Source organism: Neltuma alba, unplaced genomic scaffold (genome assembly GCF_004799145.2).
Source record: "Neltuma alba isolate B1F8T4 unplaced genomic scaffold, ASM479914v2 tig00012447_pilon, whole genome shotgun sequence".
Taxonomy (NCBI): Eukaryota; Viridiplantae; Streptophyta; class Magnoliopsida; order Fabales; family Fabaceae; genus Neltuma; species Neltuma alba.
In genome coordinates this window covers 1-21374 of record NW_021636926.1, presented here as the reverse complement: position 1 = coordinate 21374, position 21374 = coordinate 1, and the positions used below count along the sequence as shown (strand labels likewise).

At 35.4% G+C, this 21374-nt stretch overlaps 3 protein-coding genes and 1 pseudogene across 3 annotated transcripts; all 4 read right to left on the bottom strand.

Annotated features, from left to right (window-relative positions):
• Nucleotides 1-898: 898 nt before the first annotated feature.
• LOC114727092 ((+)-neomenthol dehydrogenase-like) lies at nt 899-2300 on the bottom strand. Its single transcript, XM_028913822.1, has 5 exons — nt 2274-2300; nt 1879-2127; nt 1738-1794; nt 1361-1540; nt 899-1279 (listed from the first exon to the last, which is right to left on the bottom strand). Exons 1-5 carry the CDS (start codon nt 2298-2300, stop codon nt 899-901), a joined length of 894 nt encoding a protein of 297 aa, XP_028769655.1.
• Nucleotides 2301-3209: 909 nt separating this feature from the next.
• Nucleotides 3210-5815, bottom strand: LOC114727091 (glycosyl hydrolase 5 family protein-like). The gene is made up of 3 exons (XM_028913821.1): nt 5163-5815; nt 3981-4590; nt 3210-3853 (listed from the first exon to the last, which is right to left on the bottom strand). Exons 1-3 carry the CDS (start codon nt 5751-5753, stop codon nt 3420-3422), a joined length of 1635 nt encoding a protein of 544 aa, XP_028769654.1. The 5' UTR covers nt 5754-5815; the 3' UTR covers nt 3210-3419.
• Nucleotides 5816-7940: 2125 nt separating this feature from the next.
• On the bottom strand, nt 7941-10690 carry LOC114727090 ((+)-neomenthol dehydrogenase-like). Its single transcript, XM_028913820.1, has 5 exons — nt 10432-10690; nt 10059-10305; nt 8976-9017; nt 8710-8886; nt 7941-8423 (listed from the first exon to the last, which is right to left on the bottom strand). Exons 1-5 carry the CDS (start codon nt 10449-10451, stop codon nt 8046-8048), a joined length of 864 nt encoding a protein of 287 aa, XP_028769653.1. The 5' UTR covers nt 10452-10690; the 3' UTR covers nt 7941-8045.
• Nucleotides 10691-12504: 1814 nt separating this feature from the next.
• LOC114727093 (NAD-dependent malic enzyme 59 kDa isoform, mitochondrial-like) lies at nt 12505-19626 on the bottom strand (annotated as a pseudogene).
• Nucleotides 19627-21374: the final 1748 nt, after the last annotated feature.

Genomic DNA, 21374 nt, shown 5'->3' with positions numbered 1-21374 from the left:
TTATCAAGCTATTCCTCAAACAAGTGAAAAACAATGAAGCCAAAAAGAACGATGAGGAGTGTCACTCACAAGCGAATCAAACATCCTTTTTGTTTTAGGGCGCGTAGTGGTAGGGAACAAGTGTGAAAAACAAGAGTGAGTAAAGAAGGAGAAAGAGGGTATATAGAAGCAGCGACAGGACACGTGGCACTTGGAACTGAAGCCCACCTCCATTTTAATTACACAGTTAAACTGTTGCTAGTCAAGAAACTCGTAATCTTTGGCAGAAAGAAAAAAAGAAACTCGTAATCTTTCCTAAAGACAAAGCTAAAGGAATTGAATATTGTGGCTCTCTCTCTCAACCAAAGATGCATTAGATTATATAGTAGTAGCACTGTAGCCCATACATGCGTACCAATCAGAGAATGCCAACGCCACCCGTTCTGCAAGCATCGGCTTATTCAACAAGAAAGGAAGGGAACACGTGAACTGTATAATAAATAAGTATAGAATGGACTCGGGGCTTGCATTTGTATTATCAGAGCCTGTGAGTTGCTGATCTTTATTTGTTAATCTTCAAAATATCTGCCACCTGATTAACCCAACATGGTTTCTTTGATGACCAAAACATTAACAATATCAAAATATCAGCAATAAATTTGATATCATATTTTGACCCAGTTCTTAAAATTTCGTACAAAAAACGACAGATTTTATTTTATCCGAATGGCTTCATATAATATACATAAAATCAACAGTGGACTTAATGCACAACAGGCAGGCGTAAGAGAATACAACAACACGAAGAGAAATTAATTTCAAATAAATTAAAGCATCGGCATTCTTATTCTTAATTACTTGAAAAATAACTCGAACGCAGCATCAGACCAAAGTAAAAGCTAAGCTTAACGAATAATGATTATTCCAATGGTGTGGCTCTGTCCCTATCAAAGAAGACGCCGGTGGGACCTGTAGAAGGCAGAAGAGCTAATCTCAGGAGATGTTCAGCAGCTTCATCAACAGTTGAGAATCCATAGTTCTGAGTCATATCAGTCTTCACAAATCCTGGAGACACCGAGTTAACTCGGAAACTCGGGTACTTCTTGGAGATTAATCTTGTGTACACATTAAGGGCTGTCTTGGCCACTGTATTGGCAGGCGTCATGGTTGGCCATCCTTTCTCATTCCATGTTCCTTCTTCATAGTCCTTGATGAACTCACTCACCACCCCATCAAGTTTTTCTCTTGTAAGACTCTCCAAGTCACTTAGTACCTTTCTGGCACGTTCATTTCTTATGAGCTGCACATCAACAAGAAGTCGTACAATTCATAAGTCATAAACAAAATATTAAAATTAAAACTGGAGAGTGCATTTAAGTACCTTGATGAGTCCAGCAAGAGAGGTGACATTGAGAATGGTGGGACAATTGGATAATTGAAGCAGAGGAAGGAGGGCTTCAGTCACTCCAACAGCACCAAAGTAATTAGTTTCAACACATTGCTTTGACATCTCCACATTGCATTTTACTATTTCATCCCAATCTATGTTCTCCCCACTAACCTGTAACACCTCATTCACATTACACTCCTAATCATTTCCATGTATCAATTACCAAAAAGGAAAGTTATTATCAAAGTATATTTTTCAAAGATTTACTCTTGAATCTTAAAGGAAAAGTTCCTGCAAAGTATTCCTAAAGGGCGGCATGTCTTGTAAATGACTGTAGTTTGCGTTTTTATGTCAAGTGATGAGCTTACTTTTTTGAACAAAGCTTCGCCGTTCACTGTTCCTGGAGAGACACCTGCATTGTTTACCTGCACCAAAATATGCCAAGCATGGATTTATATAATAAATTAAATTATTCAAATATATTATCGGAACATAACATTAGACTATACCAAGATGTCAAGTTTGCCAAAGGTGGTGGTGATGAAATGAGTTAAGGAAGCAATGCTTGAAGGATCAGTGACATCAAGCTGATGAAACACCAGAGAGTCTGACGACACACCAAACTGTTTGAGCTTCTCAACTGCTCCCAGCCCTCTCTTCTCATCTCTTGCTGTGAGCACCACCGTCACCCCTCTTGCTGCCAACTTCTTGCATATTCCATACCCAAGCCCCTTGTTGGCTCCTGTCACAACGGCAACCTAAAACAAAGTTCTACTTCTGAGACGTGATGTTGCATTCATAATACATACTTGAATATATATATATATATATATATATATATATATATGATCAGTCATTTTGAATACCAAATGCTAAGTCATATTAAAGGAAGCTAATCAAGTACCTTTTTGCTTCTTCTCCCTTCTCCCATAATTGATCAGGCTTTTGGTTTCTAGCTTCTTCTTACAATGAGGCTACTGCTACAACTTGGCTTCCTTTTTACTTTCTTTGTAATTTGACGGTACATAAGCACACATATATACTTCGTCTGCCCGTTTATATTATACGTCCAATACGTACAATCATTGAATTTTCAATCATTATACAGTGCCCCAATTGTCTTCATCATTCACAACTTGAGAAAATATTGAAGGTCATGAAGAGAACAAAAGCTGATTGCTACCTTTTGAATTATGCGTCAGATGAAGAATAAATTAGGCATATTATTGTACAGCTCTTGTTTCATCATTTCAAGGACCACACGAGTAGCTTCTTTTTAGACATATCGATCATTGATAAGATTCCTTTTTCTCTGTCTTAAAAAAAAAAAAAAAATTCCCTTATTTTCCCTCTCATGTCAACAACCACTTGATTAATTATATTATCTTTTTCGATGAATTTGGCGAATATCTGGCTATGCCATTTCATATAGACCATCAAATTTAATATAACTTGTCTTATCCCGTTATTTCTTTCTTATTCTTTATTTCTCTCTTTGGTCATAGCTTATAATCCAATTGAGTTTGGGACCACTCAGACCAATACAAACCCTTCACTTTCCATGTCTGTGAGTTGTCTCTTATGTGATAATCGATTAAGAACTAATATCATTTGAAAGCAGAAGTGAGCAGTAATTCATAGGCTGTAAAGTAATTTTAGTAACAATAATCCTAAGTTGTTTCTCTATTATATTCACTAAATTACTGTAAGCTTTTGCTCTTGTCGTTATGTCATTCATATCAGGCGAGAAGTCTGACAATTTATACTGAATCAGATTTTGAACCAAATTCTCGTAAGAACACTTGGGGCTTTATTAGTCGCTACAACCTGAGAATTTTTGCTGAATACTCAATAGCTCTTCCTTGTTATAATTGGTAAATGGGAACATCCTCAATCCATTGCGGACTATGGATCTACAAGTCTGTAGTTCATAATTAAAAGCATTTCAAAAGTTGCGTGCAATTGACTTAAAGCGTGTTCTTCCTCATTATATCGCCCCTAATCAAATTTCATTTCTACAAGCGAGAGAGCCAACACAAATTGTTAGGAACTACAAATTGGTGGGGACAAACTGGAACCACTGGCTTCTGGGATCGTCCAAACAAGTAGGATCATCTAGTATACAGATGCATCTTCTTGTCACAATTGTTGAAGAGTTTGCGTCCTGGTGCAGGCACAATTGCTTGCCATGCTGGTCCACCGTAGCCAAGTGAAGCTTTGAGAGTGACGCAGACTTCCAAGAACTACTCTGCTTGCTCTGGCAATTATTACCATCAGACACGACAACAGGAAGCCCTTCACCTGATGCAGTTAGGCATTTGTTCGTACCACTTAAGAGAATCTGAGATCCATCTTCATGAACCCATCTCTCGATCTTGTTCTCACAACTTCCCACTTCAAGCTCATTCTTCTGGTTAACGTGGACACACTGGCCACTCAGTGGGTAGTACAAGATATTTGCAATAGGGAATTTGGAAGTTGGATCTGCATTATAATTAAGTATAGAGACAGATTAAATTGAATAAAAGATGGACCTGCACATCATTTGAATCAACTACCAATCAATATTGAATGGATGGTTAGTCCTACTTCCCTAAATCAAGAGGCATACCTTGATTCTTCCTTTGAAGGAGTTGGAAGAGTTGGGTGAAGTTTGGGAACCTCAGATTTTGCCAGGAGGCATCCATGACACCAAATGTCTCCTCAAGTTGAACCTGGTCTTCTCTCAGGTAATAGCCACCTTGCAAAGCCCAGAGGCCCCAATCCAGGTCTCTCCCAACAAGGTAGGTTTGAAGGCAAGTCAAGTACTTGTTGTCTGCTTCAGTAGAACCTTCTTGGTCGAACCCAAATTCTGTGAAAATCAAAGGAAAAGCATTGTCGCCACGAGTAAGGAACCCCGCTCTGTGGTCTATGCCGTTAATGGCTCTGGCACAAATTCTGTTCAATGGCTGCTTAGTCCAGATATCTTTCAGCTTTAGTGTTCCAATTCCAGACCATGAATACAAATGTGTCTCAAACACCAATTTCCTGCCCAAACCTAAGTGAAGAGGCCTTTTCTTTAGGAACTGAAGCTCAGTGTCGTAGTTGAGGCCTGAGACAACCACCAGCACATTTGGGTTCGCCCTGTGAACTGCTGTTGCTCCTTGGCTCATATAAATGTACCAATCACCCACGTATTGACGAGGACCATGGAGTTCATTCCTCAAGCTCATGGCCACCACCTGTTGGCCAATACCAATTTTAATACTTTTAACAACATGCCTAGTTGATGTTATTAAGATAATGATATGCACTTTATGCATTTACCCGTACTTCAATTTAATTTCGAATATTTGGATAAAAAAATTTAATTTCGAATAATTGCTGATCAAAAAATAATAATTTCAAATAACTTTTGGGCTCACTTATTAGAATAGAAAAATAAAATGGAATAGAAAATCTAATTAGATAAAAAAAATTATCATCTTGTAGATTAAAATTATTTCTGTTAATTTTCTTATTTTAAAATTATTTAAATGAAAATAAAATATAATTATAAGCCAAGATATATCAAATCATCGTTAACAGAAAATACTAATAATCCAAATGAAAATTAATATTTTGTATTTGAAGGATCCGAATTTAATATTTATATATGAAAAAAAATTTAATATTTATTTCTTAAGTTACTTACTAGCATAACTATCTAGTATCCAATGTCTAATGGTACTGTTATATTGTTTTCAAATTTTTATGCAAAGTAATATAAAAATGTTTTTTTTTTTTTTTGATTCAATTCATAGGAACAAGATACGTACGGCGGAATTCCCAGAAAAGCGTTGGGCTGCCAAGTGAGGCCCTTCACCCACTCGTTGGGATCGAAGTGCCTGTCATTGAAGAAGCCATTCTCGTCGTCATCGGCGCAGCACCATTTGGGATCGCTCACATGATTATCCAGCAACACCTTCACCTTCTGATTCCCAAGCTCCCGCACCACTTCTTCAAACGCCTCCACATGCGTCTTGTTCAGCACCCACGGATTGTTCTTCTTAATCCCTTCCACCGTCTCCGGAATGTCCAATTCCTCTAGGGTTTTTCCCGCATTGCGATCCATGTAGCGAGTCCACATGTAGATCGCGTACGTCAGACGCACGCAATTGAACTTGTACTTCACTATTTGAGCCACCATCTCCTTCAACGGCCGCTTGTCCAGACCTTCTGGAAGCATCGGCTGAAGGTGTCCCGCCCAGTTGCCGCACACTAGTTTGGCTCGTTCGCCATTGAAGTCGTCCGTGATCCATCGGCTTTGGGTTGAGAGGGGATAAGCATTGGAATGCTGAGATGTGAGGAGAGCAGAGAAAGCGACGAAGAAAAACAGAGCAGATCTTAATGTTCTTCCCACCATTGTTGCTCGATGACGATTCTCATGAACGTAATGGTATGTGTGCTTTAAATAGAGATTTTGGAATCTGAAATAACAAATTTTCCAAGTTTGGTTACAATTCTGATCGTAATCCACGTATGTTCCTTGTAGGATATGTATAATTGGAGATGGTTAATTATTCTAGGGATTCATTCCTCATTGTCTATCCCGATACATGCAGACTTCAGTAGTTTGGTTCATGGACCAACTAATAGGGGGAAGGAATTATGTGAGGAATATTATTTGCAAACTGAGATTGCAATGAAATTAAATTTTGTCAGTATGCCTCTGTTTCCAACTGATTAACCATATCGATGACCTGGTCTTTTTCCCAACTGAAACTTCATTGTATTACGGGCTGTGGAACTCCTCATCTCGTGATCTCCGAATACGGCGACCAAGTATGCCTTATTTACACTTTGAAGCCCGTTTTCACTTGTTAACCAAATCATTGACCAAGTACTTCGTTCTGTTTATACAGTTTATTGGCAGAAAGAGATAGAATTTTTTTTTTTAAATTCTTCTTAATATAAGTTATCTTATTAAACTTATTATATAAATGTTGAATTTTACCTTTAATTTTTTTTAAAAAATATTAAATGAGAATAACATTGAAAAGTTATTAAATTTTAAAACAGAATTAATTTTCATGAAATATGTTCAAGGTGTCTTGTAAGACAAAAGGAGCATGCCTGATTATGTGAACTGATAAGTTGTCTCTTGATGCTGAGTTCTTCTCCAAACTCATGGTGGGTTAGCATTACTTTTTAGAAAATAAAATCACGACTCAAAACTTCGACAGTGATATGCCTCAGCAAACGCTGGCCCAAAAAAAAAAACATAAACTAAACAGTGAATGTAAATTGGTAAATAAAAAAAATTGAATAATTCATATCAAAGCATTTTTAAGTATAATGTTATACTATAGCTTATAGTAGTATTTGCTACCAGCTAATTCTGAATTTAATGTTTAGTATGCTCCCTTTTTCTAAATATTTTAAAATACATCTTTCAAATTCAAGAGATATTCGAGACTTTCTTTCATTATCCCCGCACGTCTCATTGTCGCCGAAAAGATTTTTAAAATTTGTCAACGTTGAATCTCTGAAAAGATTTTAAAATTTGTCAACGTTGGCCCAAAGTGTTTTAGGTAAATAACAATAACAGTCAACAATGGTGATCTGAACTTTGAGATAATCTGATTAATGAAAGTTCAACTAATCTTTTCTAGTCATACATTAACCAACAAAAAGCAGAAGGGGACAAGTGTTGTGAGCACATCAAAGAGCAATTGCCAATGCTCATGACAGGTAATTTTGACATACTAAACAACCTTTCTATACATGTACGATGGAATGAAATAAAAAATAAAATAAGTGGAGTTTTGGATCATATTCTTTAACTACTATTGACAAATAACAATAAAGAGTTAATGCCATTTTTAATTCTTGAAATTTATTTCATTTTAGTTTTGATTCTTAAAATTTAATCTCATTTTGATTTTTGTCATTATTTCAAGGATAAAAAAATCTTTAAACTGATCAAAATAAAATCAAATTTTAAATGTTAAAATTAAAATGACGTCAAATTTTAAAAATTAAAACTAAAACGAGGTCAAATTTTAAAAATTAAAAGTAGTATCAACTATAAGATAAATACAAGCCAACTATTGTATACCTTATTTTTTTTCAATATATACATATATATAATATGGAAAGCTAATGTTTTCAGCTATTCTATTGGGCGCATTGTAATGTAGATAGTGATTTAAATTTAAACCCTTTTAATACATAAAAAAAAAAAAGGATAATGTCTAATGTCTTTCCCAGTTAGGATTAAACTAATTCAGGCGATAAAAATGCAATGAATATGAGCAGCAACTCAGGGGTTCAAATTCCCTTTCTATATAAGGCAAAGATATAATTTTACTCCTGATTTTTTTAGTAGTGTAATTTTACCGATGGTCTTCTTTTATGCAATTTTACCTCTAGAATTTGGGTGCAATTTTAGGCACCCAGCAAAAAAATCACGAGAAAAATTGCATAACTAAAAAGAACTAGGATAAAATTACACCTGAAAAATAAAATTAGAAATAACATTGCACCTTTAGCCTTGTGTGTGTGTGTGTATATATATATTTTAAAAAAAGGACCATATCTTTCTACTTTCTTGTGATGTAACCAGTTGTGACAGAAAAATATGGGTAAAAAATGGCAGCATAGATCCATATTTTCAAAGTTTGATAAGAAAAACTGTGATGCTAATTAGTATGATTCAAAAGCTGGACACTTCATGGCGAGCAAAGAAGAGGCCAGAAGGTGAACCATTTGGGAGCAAAGCTAATCTTACAACACTAGCAGCACCATCTTCCACAGATAAGATACCACTGTTTCTGTTAATGTCTGTTTTTACGAATCCAGGACAGACACAGTTAATACACATGTTTGGGTACTTTCTCGCCAGAATCCTTGTGTAAGAATTCATGGCTGCTTTTGAAACCATATAAGCAGACAGAAAAGTTGGCCATCCTTTGGCTTCCACTGTTCCTTCTTTGAAGTCTTTGACAAACTCTCTTACTACCTCATCTAGTCTCTCCTCTGTAAGATCATCAACACCATCAAGCACCCCTGTCGCCCACTTGTTCGGTATGTTCTGAAACAATGGCATTAACCAAATTTGATGTTGCTCTAGTGGTTATCCAAAATCACAATTGAGAATAGAAAGGAGATTTGAGAGGTTTGGGGAATTAATATAAAATGTATAGGAAAGTGTATTATTCACAAGTTTTGACCAATACAGCTCATTCTAAGTTTATTGCGAATCTACAAGGCTCACTCTGGTTTTAATAAAATAGAGAGGATATTTTGTATCAGTTTTGAAAATAGGGGGGAAAAGTCTGTAATTTCAGCAAAATTCAAAGAAAGTATATGCAATGTACCTTCAACAACCCTGCTTGGGAGGAAACATTAACAATCCTTGGAGAATTGGACAGCTGAAGAAGGGGAAGAAAAGCCTCCGTTGTTTCCTTAGCGCCATAGTAGTTTGTTTGCAGACATTTCTCAGCCAACTCATAAGTTTGAGTCAATGCCCTCCAATTGTAAGGTGGGCCCTCCCCCTGTACAATAATTAAAAACAAATCTTTTTTGGTGATTAATACAAATATACACGAATAACACAGTAGAGAAAACAAGCTCATTGACTGACCAACTCATCCAAATTTAATCCGCTGATCGCTGCATTGTTCACCTGCAAAACAATGATTCACATTCGTAAAAGGCAAAAAGGACAAACATTTTTTAAAAATTATTGAGCCCTGAAAATATTAGACCCCCGCCTAAGCCACAACAGATTGACCAACTAGTTTGTATCAACATCAGCAAGGTCAGATACAGGTCATTCATTCATTTCGCAGATAAATAATAAAGCAAACAGTGGCTTTAGTTTGACCTGCCAAGGGGCATTTCACGTCTAAAGTGGTTGAGTGTTTCAAAGCTTCCAAGGTTGGTAACTAACTAAAAGGGGAAAAAAGGGACACAAGGTGTTCTTAAATAGTTTTCAGTTCTTTAACACAACACACACACACACACACAATCTATTCAGTCTCCAATGCACAGTGTTCTTATCATCTCAAACACATCTTACACGAAAGCTTGCGATGCTCGATGTGGGAATAAAGCGCAAAGCGTCATTTTCTGTACTAAAGTCTAATTTAGTTATAAAGGATGGGGATGGCAGAGATCTCACGTTTGACCACCAGTCACAGGGTTAATCCAACCAGAAAAATGCCCGCTAACTTTTATTCAACAATTTCTACCAATTTAGAACGATGAAAACTTCATTTATTCTAAGCTTTCTCCAAAGAGATATAGAGAAGGTTGTTTGTAACAAAATATATTCCAGACGTTTTATTTTATTTTATTTTTTGGTGAAGAATGTCAATTTTCGAAGTAACTTTCTAAGAACATAAACGCAAAAACATAATCAAACAGTAAACTGTCGCTGTCTTTAAAGATTTCATATTAACCAACTGAAGTACAAGAAGCATTTGAAAGTAAGAAAACTCAATTCCAAGCAGTCCTTTTATCTGTGAAGAGTCATAACAAGCTATAATTACCGATTAATCTCGCTAGGAAAAAAAATATTAGGGAGATTTATTCAAGGAATTGATGCTCATGAAAATAGTTCAGTGCATGCAAGATTCCAATTCGTCAATTCCCTTCCACTGAACGAAAAGAAGAATAAAAAGAGCGTTGAGAATATTCGCCGCTATGGACATTTCATTCTTACCAGAATATCAAGTCTCCCAAATTGGGTTTTAACAAAATCCACAAGAGAAGCAATACTAGCGGTGTCCATCACATCAAGCTGATGAAAAATTACAAGGTGGGAGATGCCAAAGGCTTTCAATTTCTCAAGGGCTTCGAGGCCCCTCTTCTCATCTCTTGCTGTGAGAACCACCTTGACTCCATTGGAGGCCAACATTTTCACAGTCTCCAACCCGATCCCTCTGTTCGCTCCTGTAACAACACCATACCTGAAACCACAGCCAATGCTACCAAATCAACATATGTACGCAGTGAACAAAATGAAAGGATCTTATAAACATGCGAATAGATTTGTTCAAATAGGGAGGAAGACAAAGATGCGATAGTGGTAGTACCTTTCTTTAGGTTCCGCCATTGATGCAGAAACTGCGCAGGATGGAGGATTATAAGCGGAAGCCAAAATATATAATTATCGCAAACTAGATTCAAACTTTGACCTTTGGGAAGAGAGATACGTAGGAATACGTGAGACCCGTTTGATACTCAGCAGCTTGAGAAGGAAAACATCAAAGCAAAGGACAAAGAATCCATTGAAAGTGTGTGAGCTAGAAAGAAAGCCGAAGCGAGTCATTGATCATGATGATTCAGATTCAGAATCAAAGAGAGCCTTCCACGGCCTACTTTTGTCGTGATTATCATCATCCTTGTTTTATAGATTAAAAGTGATGACTCCGGCAAAAAAATAAAAATAAAAGTTGATGACATTATATTAGCAGTATTTTAGTAAGAAAACGATTGCTTATTCCTGTTGGCAAAAAAAACAAAATGTTATTTATAATTATATCTATTTGACAAGTAATGAATGTACTGGATATATATTTATATTTATAAATATTATTATTTTAAAATCAAAGCTAAGCTAATTCCTTCCTTGTCATAAAAATATTTTATTACGAGGGAAAAAAAACTGTTCTTCGAAACGGTTGATTGTCACCTGATTTTATTATAAAAATTTTATGATATATATTATTAATTTAAAATCAGTTTTAAATAAGTAATAGTTCTTTTCGCAAAATTTTTCTATTCATAAATACGAGAACCAAAATTTTGCTTATAGACATTAATCCAATTGCCAACATCACGTAAATTTTTACCTTATGTCGTGTTTCATAGGATTATATAATTTTTTTTAACAATTTGAATATAAAAATAATAACATTTTTTTTTTTGGCCGAAAAAAAATAATAACATTTTAGTGTTAAATTTATTGCGTAGATTTTCATTAAGTAAAATATTTTGAGATTGGTCAATAACATAATGCTCTTGGTCAGAGGGATTAGGAGGGAGCCCTTTATTTATTGCTTTTTGCTCTGCCCGACTCTTCTAGATGACGATACATTAAAACTGAATGGACAGGCAGGGCACGTGCAAAGAAAACTGATCAATTTATTGAGAGTCTTTTTCGCTGTCAAGCAACTTTTTTAGTCTTATAATTCTTTTATTAACTAAATAATACTGTTTCCTCCAAGCCAATGACTCATTATGCTTGGAAAAAAGGGAAAGTTTACAGAGCCTTCAAATGTTGACTTCTTTTTCATTTGAGTCACGCTGTACAGTTGGCCAAACAAACAAACTACTATTTTCTAATCCATTCAAAGTAAAACATTTGCACAAATTTTATAATTATATAGTGTTTAACTAACATTACACATACACTTGTTTAACTAAAATTACATGTACACTTCTAGAAGAAAGAATTAAAAAAAATTAGGGAAAACCATATTGAAGGTACCTATACTTTTTTTTAATTTTCAATTTGGTACCTATGTGTTTTTTTGTTCTTAACTAAATCTTTATTTTTCCTCTATTAACATCATTAATTCTTATGTAGAGACTAAAAATATCAATAGAACAAAGTTATAAAAGCTAATGTTGCTAAAAAGATAAAATTAAATATTTAATTAAAGGGAAAAAACACATAGGTACCAAATTAAAAATTGAGAGAAAGTATAGGTACCTTCAATATGGTTTTCCCAAAAAATTAATCTCACCGAGATTAGTTATATACAAAGGCTGACAATTCGTTGAGACAACAGAAATAAACTACGAAGACTGAAAACAAAAACAGGATTAACACATGAAAACTGGGGTATTATTTTCCTTTCGTTCAATTAGGCAAACAGCGGAAACAGAGCACCCGGGAAGAAGCAGTCTTTTGAGCAATTCTTCTTCTGGCTTATCTCATTTGTCATCCTTCTGTTTCATGTGATGAATCCCCCCATTCTTATTCGACCTTCCAATTTTCCTACATATTAAGCATTTAAGTTGATGTCACTTTATTTTATTAAATAGTTTAATGTCAAGTTTTCTACTTTCCAATGACGATTATTTGTTTTAATTTAAGTAATTTTGTATTATCCAAGATAAATGTGTATAAGATTGTCTCATAATGCGAAAGCGTAGAATGATTTTCGGGAGTGAATCTAAACCCACCGGTAATAATGCAATGCTAATAGAGATCCCATAGAGTTTAGTGTCATCAAGGATAGATGGGGGAACTAGTAATCTATCTCCAATATTATACACATCCATGGGAATTCGCCAAGATCAAATCAAGAACTACAACATTTTCACAGAAGCTTCCTAGTCCTGACTTAAAACATTATAAATCAATAACATAGAGGGCTTGATCGGAGCAACATTTTATGTGATCCCACTAGGCCTTCAAAAATATGTTGTGGAAAATTCAGGATGCTTATTTTTCACGAACAAGAGGGCTATATACAGGGTACCACATATTTTCTCTGACGTACTCCACGGTCTCTTCCTGCAACCAGTGCAGCAGCCGAGTGAGAAGCAGATGAATTCAGGTGAATCCAAGATAGCATTAGGTTGCGTTTAGGTGAGATAAATGAAACATTATTGGGGGGGGGGGGGGGGGAAGGAACTAGAACTTAATAATAGTACTTGAAAGAAAAAAGACTCTCCATGTCATAATTTCACCATGAACCTGATAACATGAACCTAAAAGCTCCCCTTATTCTTTTCCTGATAGAAAAATAACAAGATAAAATTGATTTTGTATATTTGTAATGTTCAAATGTCAGCTAGAAGCATTTCCCCCATCTTTGGATCTCTCAGGGACTTGAGTAATCGTAAACCCTTTAGAATATGGAACTAATCATGTTTGGGATTCATAATCCCCCCCCCCCCCACACAAAAAAAAAAAAAAAAAAAACAAGCGCTTTCCAGCAGACTTGAACCCCCAACGTTGTGAGCGTCTTTCAACAGGTTCAAGCATGTCCTACCAATTAAGTCAATCTGTTTGCAACAAATCTTGCACATGCAGTTCTACTGAAAGAATGCAACATATAGGGGATCGACATACCCCAAAAAAATTGTAATATATCTAATATCTTAAAGTTTTATGAGCTATAAGTATTCCATACTTTTGACATGAGCGAGAGTTCTTTGAACCCTATCTCACCGCGCCCTTCTGCCAGCCCTTCTGCAACTGCTTCCCGCAGAACAGCAGCTCCAACCTCTGCTGTAACATTTCGGATACTGTAGCATGCAAACTGGAGTTGGTTAACCGTCAAAGGCCATTCAATTAACTGTCCCACTTCATATAAAATCACCAAGATTTTCTTTTTTTGCTTTTATTTCTTTTGAAAGATATCAGGCAGACATCTATTTTAGTGTACAACATAATATAATATGATTATAACTCTCTATAACCATTTTATTAGGATATGGATGAAATTTTTTTTTTTTTAGTCAGGGATGGTCAGAACAAAACTAGAAGTTTATCGCCAAACTTGGCATGCAAATCCTAAAATATACTCACTCCTTGATGTATTTGGAAAATTTTTGAAATTCTAATTCTGATATTCGATAAAAGAGTGACAGGAAAAAAGAAAAGTCGAGAGAAAACAAATATCACAAAATAACAAAGCAGAAATGGAATATTACCTATTAATGGACGGATACAAGATTCCTTTTAGAACTTCTTCTTCTGTCATGTAGGAAGCAAGGCTGCAAGAATGGAAGCATGTCAGCAATTTATTATAAAGGAAGGTATTGAGCCAAATCAGACATCCCAGCAAAGAATGAAGAACTTAAATGATGCAAAATAATAAAACCAACGCAATCAAAATTTCACCATAACACTCACTGAAGAAAGTTCATTGAATATTAAAACTAGAGTAGAGCCTAGGTGAGGTGCATACAATAGCCAGTTCGAAGTTACCACAAAGAGCAGGACCCAAGAAAAGCTAGTGAGCGATTAAATCTATATACAAATTTTAAGGCAAGAGATAAAGAAAATCAAGTAAAATTATTAGAGAATACATACAAGGGCAAACTACTCAAGGTATAATGAAAGACCTCTGGAAATCTATCAAGCTAGGATTTAGAAAAATCAGGCACGAATTTTCTCAAACTTCCGGTAATGCTAGCTCGGAAAGCTTGGGGTTGAGAAAGACCAAGCATAAAAGTTAAAATCTTCTGCAGCCTACCATTCAGAGGCTGCCTGCAACATTCCATCAGTTATAAGACGAGCACCTGACAGAAGAGCTCCCAAACCAATCCTGAAATGAAAGGTGACCATTGAAACTACATCAATATATTCACAGATATATATGATTCATGAAAGAACTTGAGTCCACAAGACATACCCTGGGAAAAGATACATGTTGTTTGCTTGATTTACATGGCCTACTTTTCCATTAGCTGCACACGGATTTTATTCAGAGGATCAAGGTAATTATACTATTTATTGTACAAGCAAATCCAGCAGAAATAACTGTATATAGCCTTATAGCCTCATAGATAAGGAAAATCTGATTCAGAAAAGATGATTCGAGGTTCAAAGGTAATCAATCACTTAAACGAGATTTTACCAAGGTCTACATTTTGGAACGGACTTCCACTAGCAAAAACTATATTTTCTCCAGCATGTTTAAAAGCATCAGCAGCAGTGCACTCAGCTGTTCAAATGGTTAAAAACAAAGAGTCAGAATTAAAACACGGACACCATTAAGGAATTATGAGTGCTTGATAAGCCTTGTACAAACAAACCATTCATGGTGGGATTAGACATGGCAAAGATAGCAGGTTTTGTCGAAACAGATTCTCTCATTGCCTTAAGCACCTGAGTCAAATCTCAACCATTAAAATTAAGAAATTCAATTGTAGTAAAATGCATATTGCTGAACCATAAGCTGCCAATATAAAACACATTTCAAATATGTCTATTACTTTTACATTTTAACATACATCACAGGAAATTAAGGCACCATAGGAGTGATATTTTATTTCTAGAAGGAATTCACCTCCTCATTGAAGATACCACCAACCCCTGACAATCCGACAAGCACATGTGGCTTAACCTTCTTAACCTAAAGATCAGTAGGATCAGCCATTAAAATATGTACTCGAATGAGTATGCATTATCTTGTAAAATAACATAACTGCAGGTCTGCAACCAGGCATCTGAGATCTGAGTCTTCTCATTTAATCTAAATTTTCCAAATATTGTAAAGCGAAGCCAATAAAGTTTTTCCAGATGAATCCTTTAATATTTACCACTTCAATTATACTAGCACCCTCACTAAGCCCCCCTATGTCTCTTGGACTTTTAGCAAAAGGTGCAGCGGCTGGATCTAGATTGCTCCTTTCAGTTGTTACAAGACCCTGCATCCAAACATGTTTACATTATACGAAACGACAGCCTCCAAAAAACGATGTCACAAAATAATCTGTTTTCTCATGACATCTAATATGAAAAACAAATACAGATATAGTATCGAGAACAAGATAATAAAAAATTAACAAGAAATGTTTAGATACGAAGTTCAGTAAAAAATAAAAATTACACGGGAAGTGATAAGTTGACCATCCATTCTGATGAAGAGCATGTTCATAGAATTGGAAAGCTGCAACTTAAAGGACTACCGTGTAAGTAAAAACTGCAGACGCTTACATCTTTATCAATTAAAAAGAACTGACTTTGGCAGCTGTTTCACTGCAGCCCACCATCCTTGCAACTGCCTGGACAGCCATGTCAAGAACACCAAGCCCAGCACTGCATGCCAGACATTAAATTTACAGGTCAGAAAACAGCTATTGTAAGGAACACAATAAAACAACAAAGCACAATGGGCACCAAATATGGAAAGGAACATGTTAAACCAAGTCTTGCAAGTACCTCCAGCTCCAGCCACAACTATCTTCTGCTTCACAAATCAGACAATGGTCGACCTTGGGCTCTCACAGTTCCCAATAATCCAGCAAGTGCAACCCCAGCAGTTCCCTTTAGGACAAGAAGGAAGAGTAAATGTTTGGGGGGGAGAACCTTGGAGTCTATGCTTAGCAGAATATGATATCACTTTCTCACCTGTATATCATCATTAAACATGCAAAACTTTTTTCGATATCGTTGCAGGGTTTCAAAAGCCCACTTCATTTGGAAATCCTCAAACTGATAAAGTTAATCCAATCTTCAAGTTACAAAATTAATATAACGTAGATTGAACATTGGGAACAACGTTTAGGAACAATACGAACTTGTACAATAGCCTTAGGCCATCTAGCATGAACGGCTTCCATGAATTCATCCACTACTGATAAATATTCATCACCTTCCAACCTAGGCTGTCTAAGTCCTAAATCTGCAACAAGAAAACCATGTCAGAACATTATATCTTTCAAAACCCAATTGGAAGGAATAGTATCTAGCTATAAGTCTGCACACTCTGTGAAGAAAATTATAAAGCAAACAGAAAATGATCAAATAACATGACAGAAATTAACCGAAAAAAACAACATATCAGCAAGCATTCAAGTCTGTGCAATCAAGTTAGGATTTTAAACACAGTCGATATTCTCAATCACAAGAAAAAGCATTTCCTAATTCATTCAAAATTTCAACATAAATTGATTAGGAGCTAGAAAGATAGTCACTCAACAACTATCAATGCCGCAACTGTTGAAGATCTAATTCAAGGATCCAAGAATCTAGAGAAGCAAAAAATTACAAGATACATACAATCCACAAGAGTCAGTAACCCCAAGGAAGTATCATTCAATAGCAACAACTTAAATTAAGATAATGATCAATATGACACATCCCTCAGTTTTAGAAATAAAAACACATGACTTCAGTAAAATGAAAGAATGAGATGAAAGACAGCCGTAAAATAAGCTAACAAAGGATAAACAAGAACGCAGATTTACTCACAAAGGCGGTCTTCTAGTAGCTTTTGATGTGTGTTTGTGCCAACATCCAACATGACTGGAAGAATCTGTCATGAATAGAAATACCATACAGTATAAGTTATAATAGAGATTAATGCCCTTGTCAAGAAACAAAAGTTAAAGAAACATAGCTTCAGTGTAGAGCATTACCAAGAAATGTTACAACTTATGCAGTGAAAACATCATTATATGCTGGCAGCACATGTGTTGGTTTGCATGCGCTTAAACTAGATTATATTCAAATAATGCTAGCTAACAAACAAAAATAAAATTTGTAATGCCAAGCATCCAAACAAGGGGTAGTCATCTCATGCATGATGATGTTAGGAATGCTTTTAAATTAAGATCAGCATGATAAAACCATGAAGTTAACTGCCACCAGACGCATGTTAACATTTGTATGCTACAAATTAAACCAAACATGCTGGCAAACAACAGAGACGCCAATATACAGTACACAGTTTGAGATACAAAGAATAGATTGACAGACAAACGGATAGACAAGAAATAGAAGATACTCTTTTTGGGTTGATGCCAGCAGCAGCAACGTACATATCAAGTTTTCCAATTGGTATTCCAATTCCCTGAACTCCAAGATCACCTAAGCCAGGATACGACTGCCATCAGTCAATACGATCATGTCTACCTGCAACACAGGATAATTGTAATAATAAAATAATAATAATATAAAAATTTTAACAGCTTGGTCACTTTCAGAATAAAAAAGCTATGCCACATCGTAGCAAGGTATACAACTACAGGTAAGAATGCTAAAATATTGAATTTTATTTGCTTTAATGTGATACCTTCTGAGCTGGCCAGTTATAGATCTTGAACATCATTTCTCCTTTATCTTTAGCGCTGAAATACATTCCCCGTGGCCGTCGAAATAACCCAGAATAATTTTGACACACTAATCCAACAGTAGGAGTATATATTATGGAGCAAACTGTTCGATATTATCAATAAGAACCTGAACAAAAGGAAGATAAAAATTTCAGATAATACTAGATTTTAAGCATCTCTTCATATCAATAAATCAGTAACTTACTCTTAGTATAAAGTCTCGTCCTGTCATGTAGTCTGTTTAAGATCCTCCACTTGGATAGCGAAACAAATTTATCTGATGGCCCTGATGTATTTTTCTCCAAAGATCGATAAGAATTCACTGAAAATAGAAGCAAATAAAGTTTATACCATCATCCCCAAGTAGTTCAATTCAGAGAGGGAAAGATGACCAAGTCTAAACTATTAAAAGATACAATATATCACAATATATGGATTCCAACTTACTAAATCGTTCATATTGTGCTCAAATGATATAACACGGGGAGGGAGAAGGCCTCGAAGGCCTAGTCTATCTCTTTCAGTCAAGGAACCCAGTATCCCTGCATTAAGGGGATAAAAACACATTTGAGGGAAGAATCCGGAATGAAGACGTTGTGCAAGAGTTTGATCACCGATTCATCATCTCCTCACATTGCAAGACACAAAGCATGGAGAAACATGAGTCCAAAAAAAAAAAAAGCATGGAGAAACATTAATATCCAGAATAAGATAGCATATCTGTTACTGACAGCCGTTTTGATATGAACCTAAATACTTCATCAACAATCTACACGCATACAAAATTAGATGCGTCTCGCGGGAAGCATCTAAAGATAATTTTGGCTCGGTGTAGTAGGTGATATTTCCGCCAGTGGAGTGCAAACTCCCGGAGCAGTGAATTAGTGAGCTTCAACGTTAAACTTTGCGTTTATTGATACGAGCACAAGAACCAATTATGTAGCAATCAGACTTTTGCTGAATTATACACTCCGAACCGCTAGTATCATCAAAGAAACTCCAAATCACAAATTCATCGAGCGTCCAGTTCGGTAACTACGAAAACAACCACTCTTCATAACAGCCACTATCACGAAGCAAGATATTGGTAAGCATCCAGTAAAGTACGTTTCTTTTCATAAAAACGATACGATATTTGCAACGTCCAAATGCTAAGCCAAGTCCGATATGGTAAGCTAACAACGAGAAAAATGCAAAATAAAACCAATCTACCGAGCGACATAGCATAGCAAAAGATTGTGAACCTTATTGAACCACGGATCGTGGAGGATATCAGCACCACGCTTACGAACAATCAAGGTCCAGGAATCGCCGTCGAGAACCGCCGGGATCGGCTCAAACTGGAAGCGGCGAATCGTGCAAGGTTCCACATTCTTCGCCGCTGGAAAGAAAAGAAAATCGAAACAGAGAAAAAGGAAACGAAAATTCAACCGGACGACACTTAGTAATAAGCTAAAATTCAAGACGAAGCGAACGGAGGTCTTTTGTGTTTACTGTGTTAGAGTCTTTTCTCAGTGGTCGGAAGCACATTTTCTCAAGAGAAAATTTATTGCGGATGAAGGCCTGACCCCCTGGACTACGACGCATTATATTTATAGGATTAAAAATTAAAATAGAGATACTCTTTTCGGTCATTCTCTTTTTGCATCGCTGTTGTTGATTGCTTGCCAAATCTGGAGCAGGCTCAGCTGGAACTGTATTTTGGAGCAGGGAGTTGCAGCTGCCCGGGGATGTACGGGCAGAGAGAAAGCGGGAAGCTGAGTGAGATGAGTGGAGGGGAAGCTGCCCGGAAAAAACCGGGATTTGAGCGCAGAACGCGAACACATTGGTCAAAATGTTTTTTTTTAATTTTTTATTTTTAATAGTACTAATGTTTAATCTAAAATTAACAAAATAAAATACTACGAATCTTTTGGAAAAAATAATTTTTTTAATTTCTATATTTGAATTAAAAAATAATTATTACAAATGTTTATCCAATTTTCTGTGAAGGAGAACGAGGCTTGTTTCCAATTCAATGTGGTTTGGATTTTTTTTCCTTTGTTTTATTCAACAACACAGGGTTGACTTGAGAGAGATAATGAGGTGATGATGTGACTGTTTCTTAGCACTCGTTTATATTGGATTAATAAGTATGCATTTTCGCAAGTTTGTAATACTTAGTTCAGTAATATTAAAAAAACTCATCTGTAAATTAAGAGTCCACCCCATTTATAACTCTGCATAGTGTTTGATTTTCTAAATAAAAAATGAAAGAAAAAAATTTGATTATGCATTTGAAATATTCTCTCAGCACTTAAAACGATTGGAGAGCCTTCAATGTCATTCAATATAAAAAACTCCACTTGCAACTTGTCTGTGCCAGTGCAAAATGGGGTCACAATGAGCCGGCATTTAGTAATTACAAAAATCATTTTTAAAAAGTTGTTTTTTATATAAATTGAAGAAAAAAAATTTCACATACTCACTTTTAAAAATCGTAGTTTGGTTTCCTTCTAAGTTAAATCACGTATAAAAAATATATTTTCTCCGATCCTAATATAATACCTATTTACTATTTATACTAGTAAATAGGTCTTATATTTAGCTCGATAAGAGTATTTTAGTTTATACTATCTTCAGTTCTTAATATAAAACCCTGTTTAATTTTATTTATACTAGTAAATGAGTCTTATATTTAGCTCGATAAGAGTATTTAGTTTATACTACCTGTCCATTCCTTATATAAGACTCTGTTTGAATTTTATTTTGGTCCTAAATATAAGACCTCATCCACTTTCTCTCTCATTTATACATTTTTTTTCCAAAACAGCATTTCTAACAATGATAGTTCTATTCAATACACTTAATTAGCAAGGATGTTTTAGGAAAGACAACACCTATTTAAAACAAATAATTAACTCAACTATTTTCTTAATCTCTCAAATTAATCAACTGGCTCTTATAATTATTACCGGATATAATAGTATATAGACCGAGTTGTTATATTTATAAAACATGTTATTTTTGATACCTATAATATCTTATATATATAATACTATAGATATAACGGAATATTGCCAATTTCAATTTCACCTATGCAATGCTATTGTCGCGCGCGAAATTTTAATTTTGTAAAATTTGTCTCTTGTTGCATGAAATTCAAAGTAATTATCAAATTGATCTTATAGTTGGCTATCTCATGAAGGCCAGTATAATCTACTTTAGTAAACTATAATCTTTTATTAATCCATAT

What these genes read in the sequence shown, in the direction of transcription:
- LOC114727092 (XM_028913822.1), bottom strand. Translation starts at nt 2,300, where the DNA reads ATGGGAGAAGGGAGAAGAAGCAAAAAG. An exon ending in TTGGCAAACTTGACATCTTG is followed by an intron (nt 1,795 to 1,878) that starts GTATAGTCTAAT and finishes ATTTTGGTGCAG; the next exon opens with GTAAACAATGCAGGTGTCTC. An exon ending in GCGAAGCTTTGTTCAAAAAA is followed by an intron (nt 1,541 to 1,737) that starts GTAAGCTCATCA and finishes GAGGTGTTACAG; the next exon opens with GTTAGTGGGGAGAACATAGA.
- LOC114727091 (XM_028913821.1), bottom strand. Translation starts at nt 5,753, where the DNA reads ATGGTGGGAAGAACATTAAGATCTGCTCTGTTTTTCTTCGTCGCTTTC. An exon ending in TTCTGGGAATTCCGCCGTAC is followed by an intron (nt 4,591 to 5,162) that starts GTATCTTGTTCC and finishes ATTGGCCAACAG; the next exon opens with GTGGTGGCCATGAGCTTGAG. An exon ending in CCTTCAAAGGAAGAATCAAG is followed by an intron (nt 3,854 to 3,980) that starts GTATGCCTCTTG and finishes ATTATAATGCAG; the next exon opens with ATCCAACTTCCAAATTCCCT.
- LOC114727090 (XM_028913820.1), bottom strand. Translation starts at nt 10,451, where the DNA reads ATGGCGGAACCTAAAGAAAG. An exon ending in ATGGCGGAACCTAAAGAAAG is followed by an intron (nt 10,306 to 10,431) that starts GTACTACCACTA and finishes CTGTGGTTTCAG; the next exon opens with GTATGGTGTTGTTACAGGAG. An exon ending in TTGGGAGACTTGATATTCTG is followed by an intron (nt 9,018 to 10,058) that starts GTAAGAATGAAA and finishes ATTGTTTTGCAG; the next exon opens with GTGAACAATGCAGCGATCAG.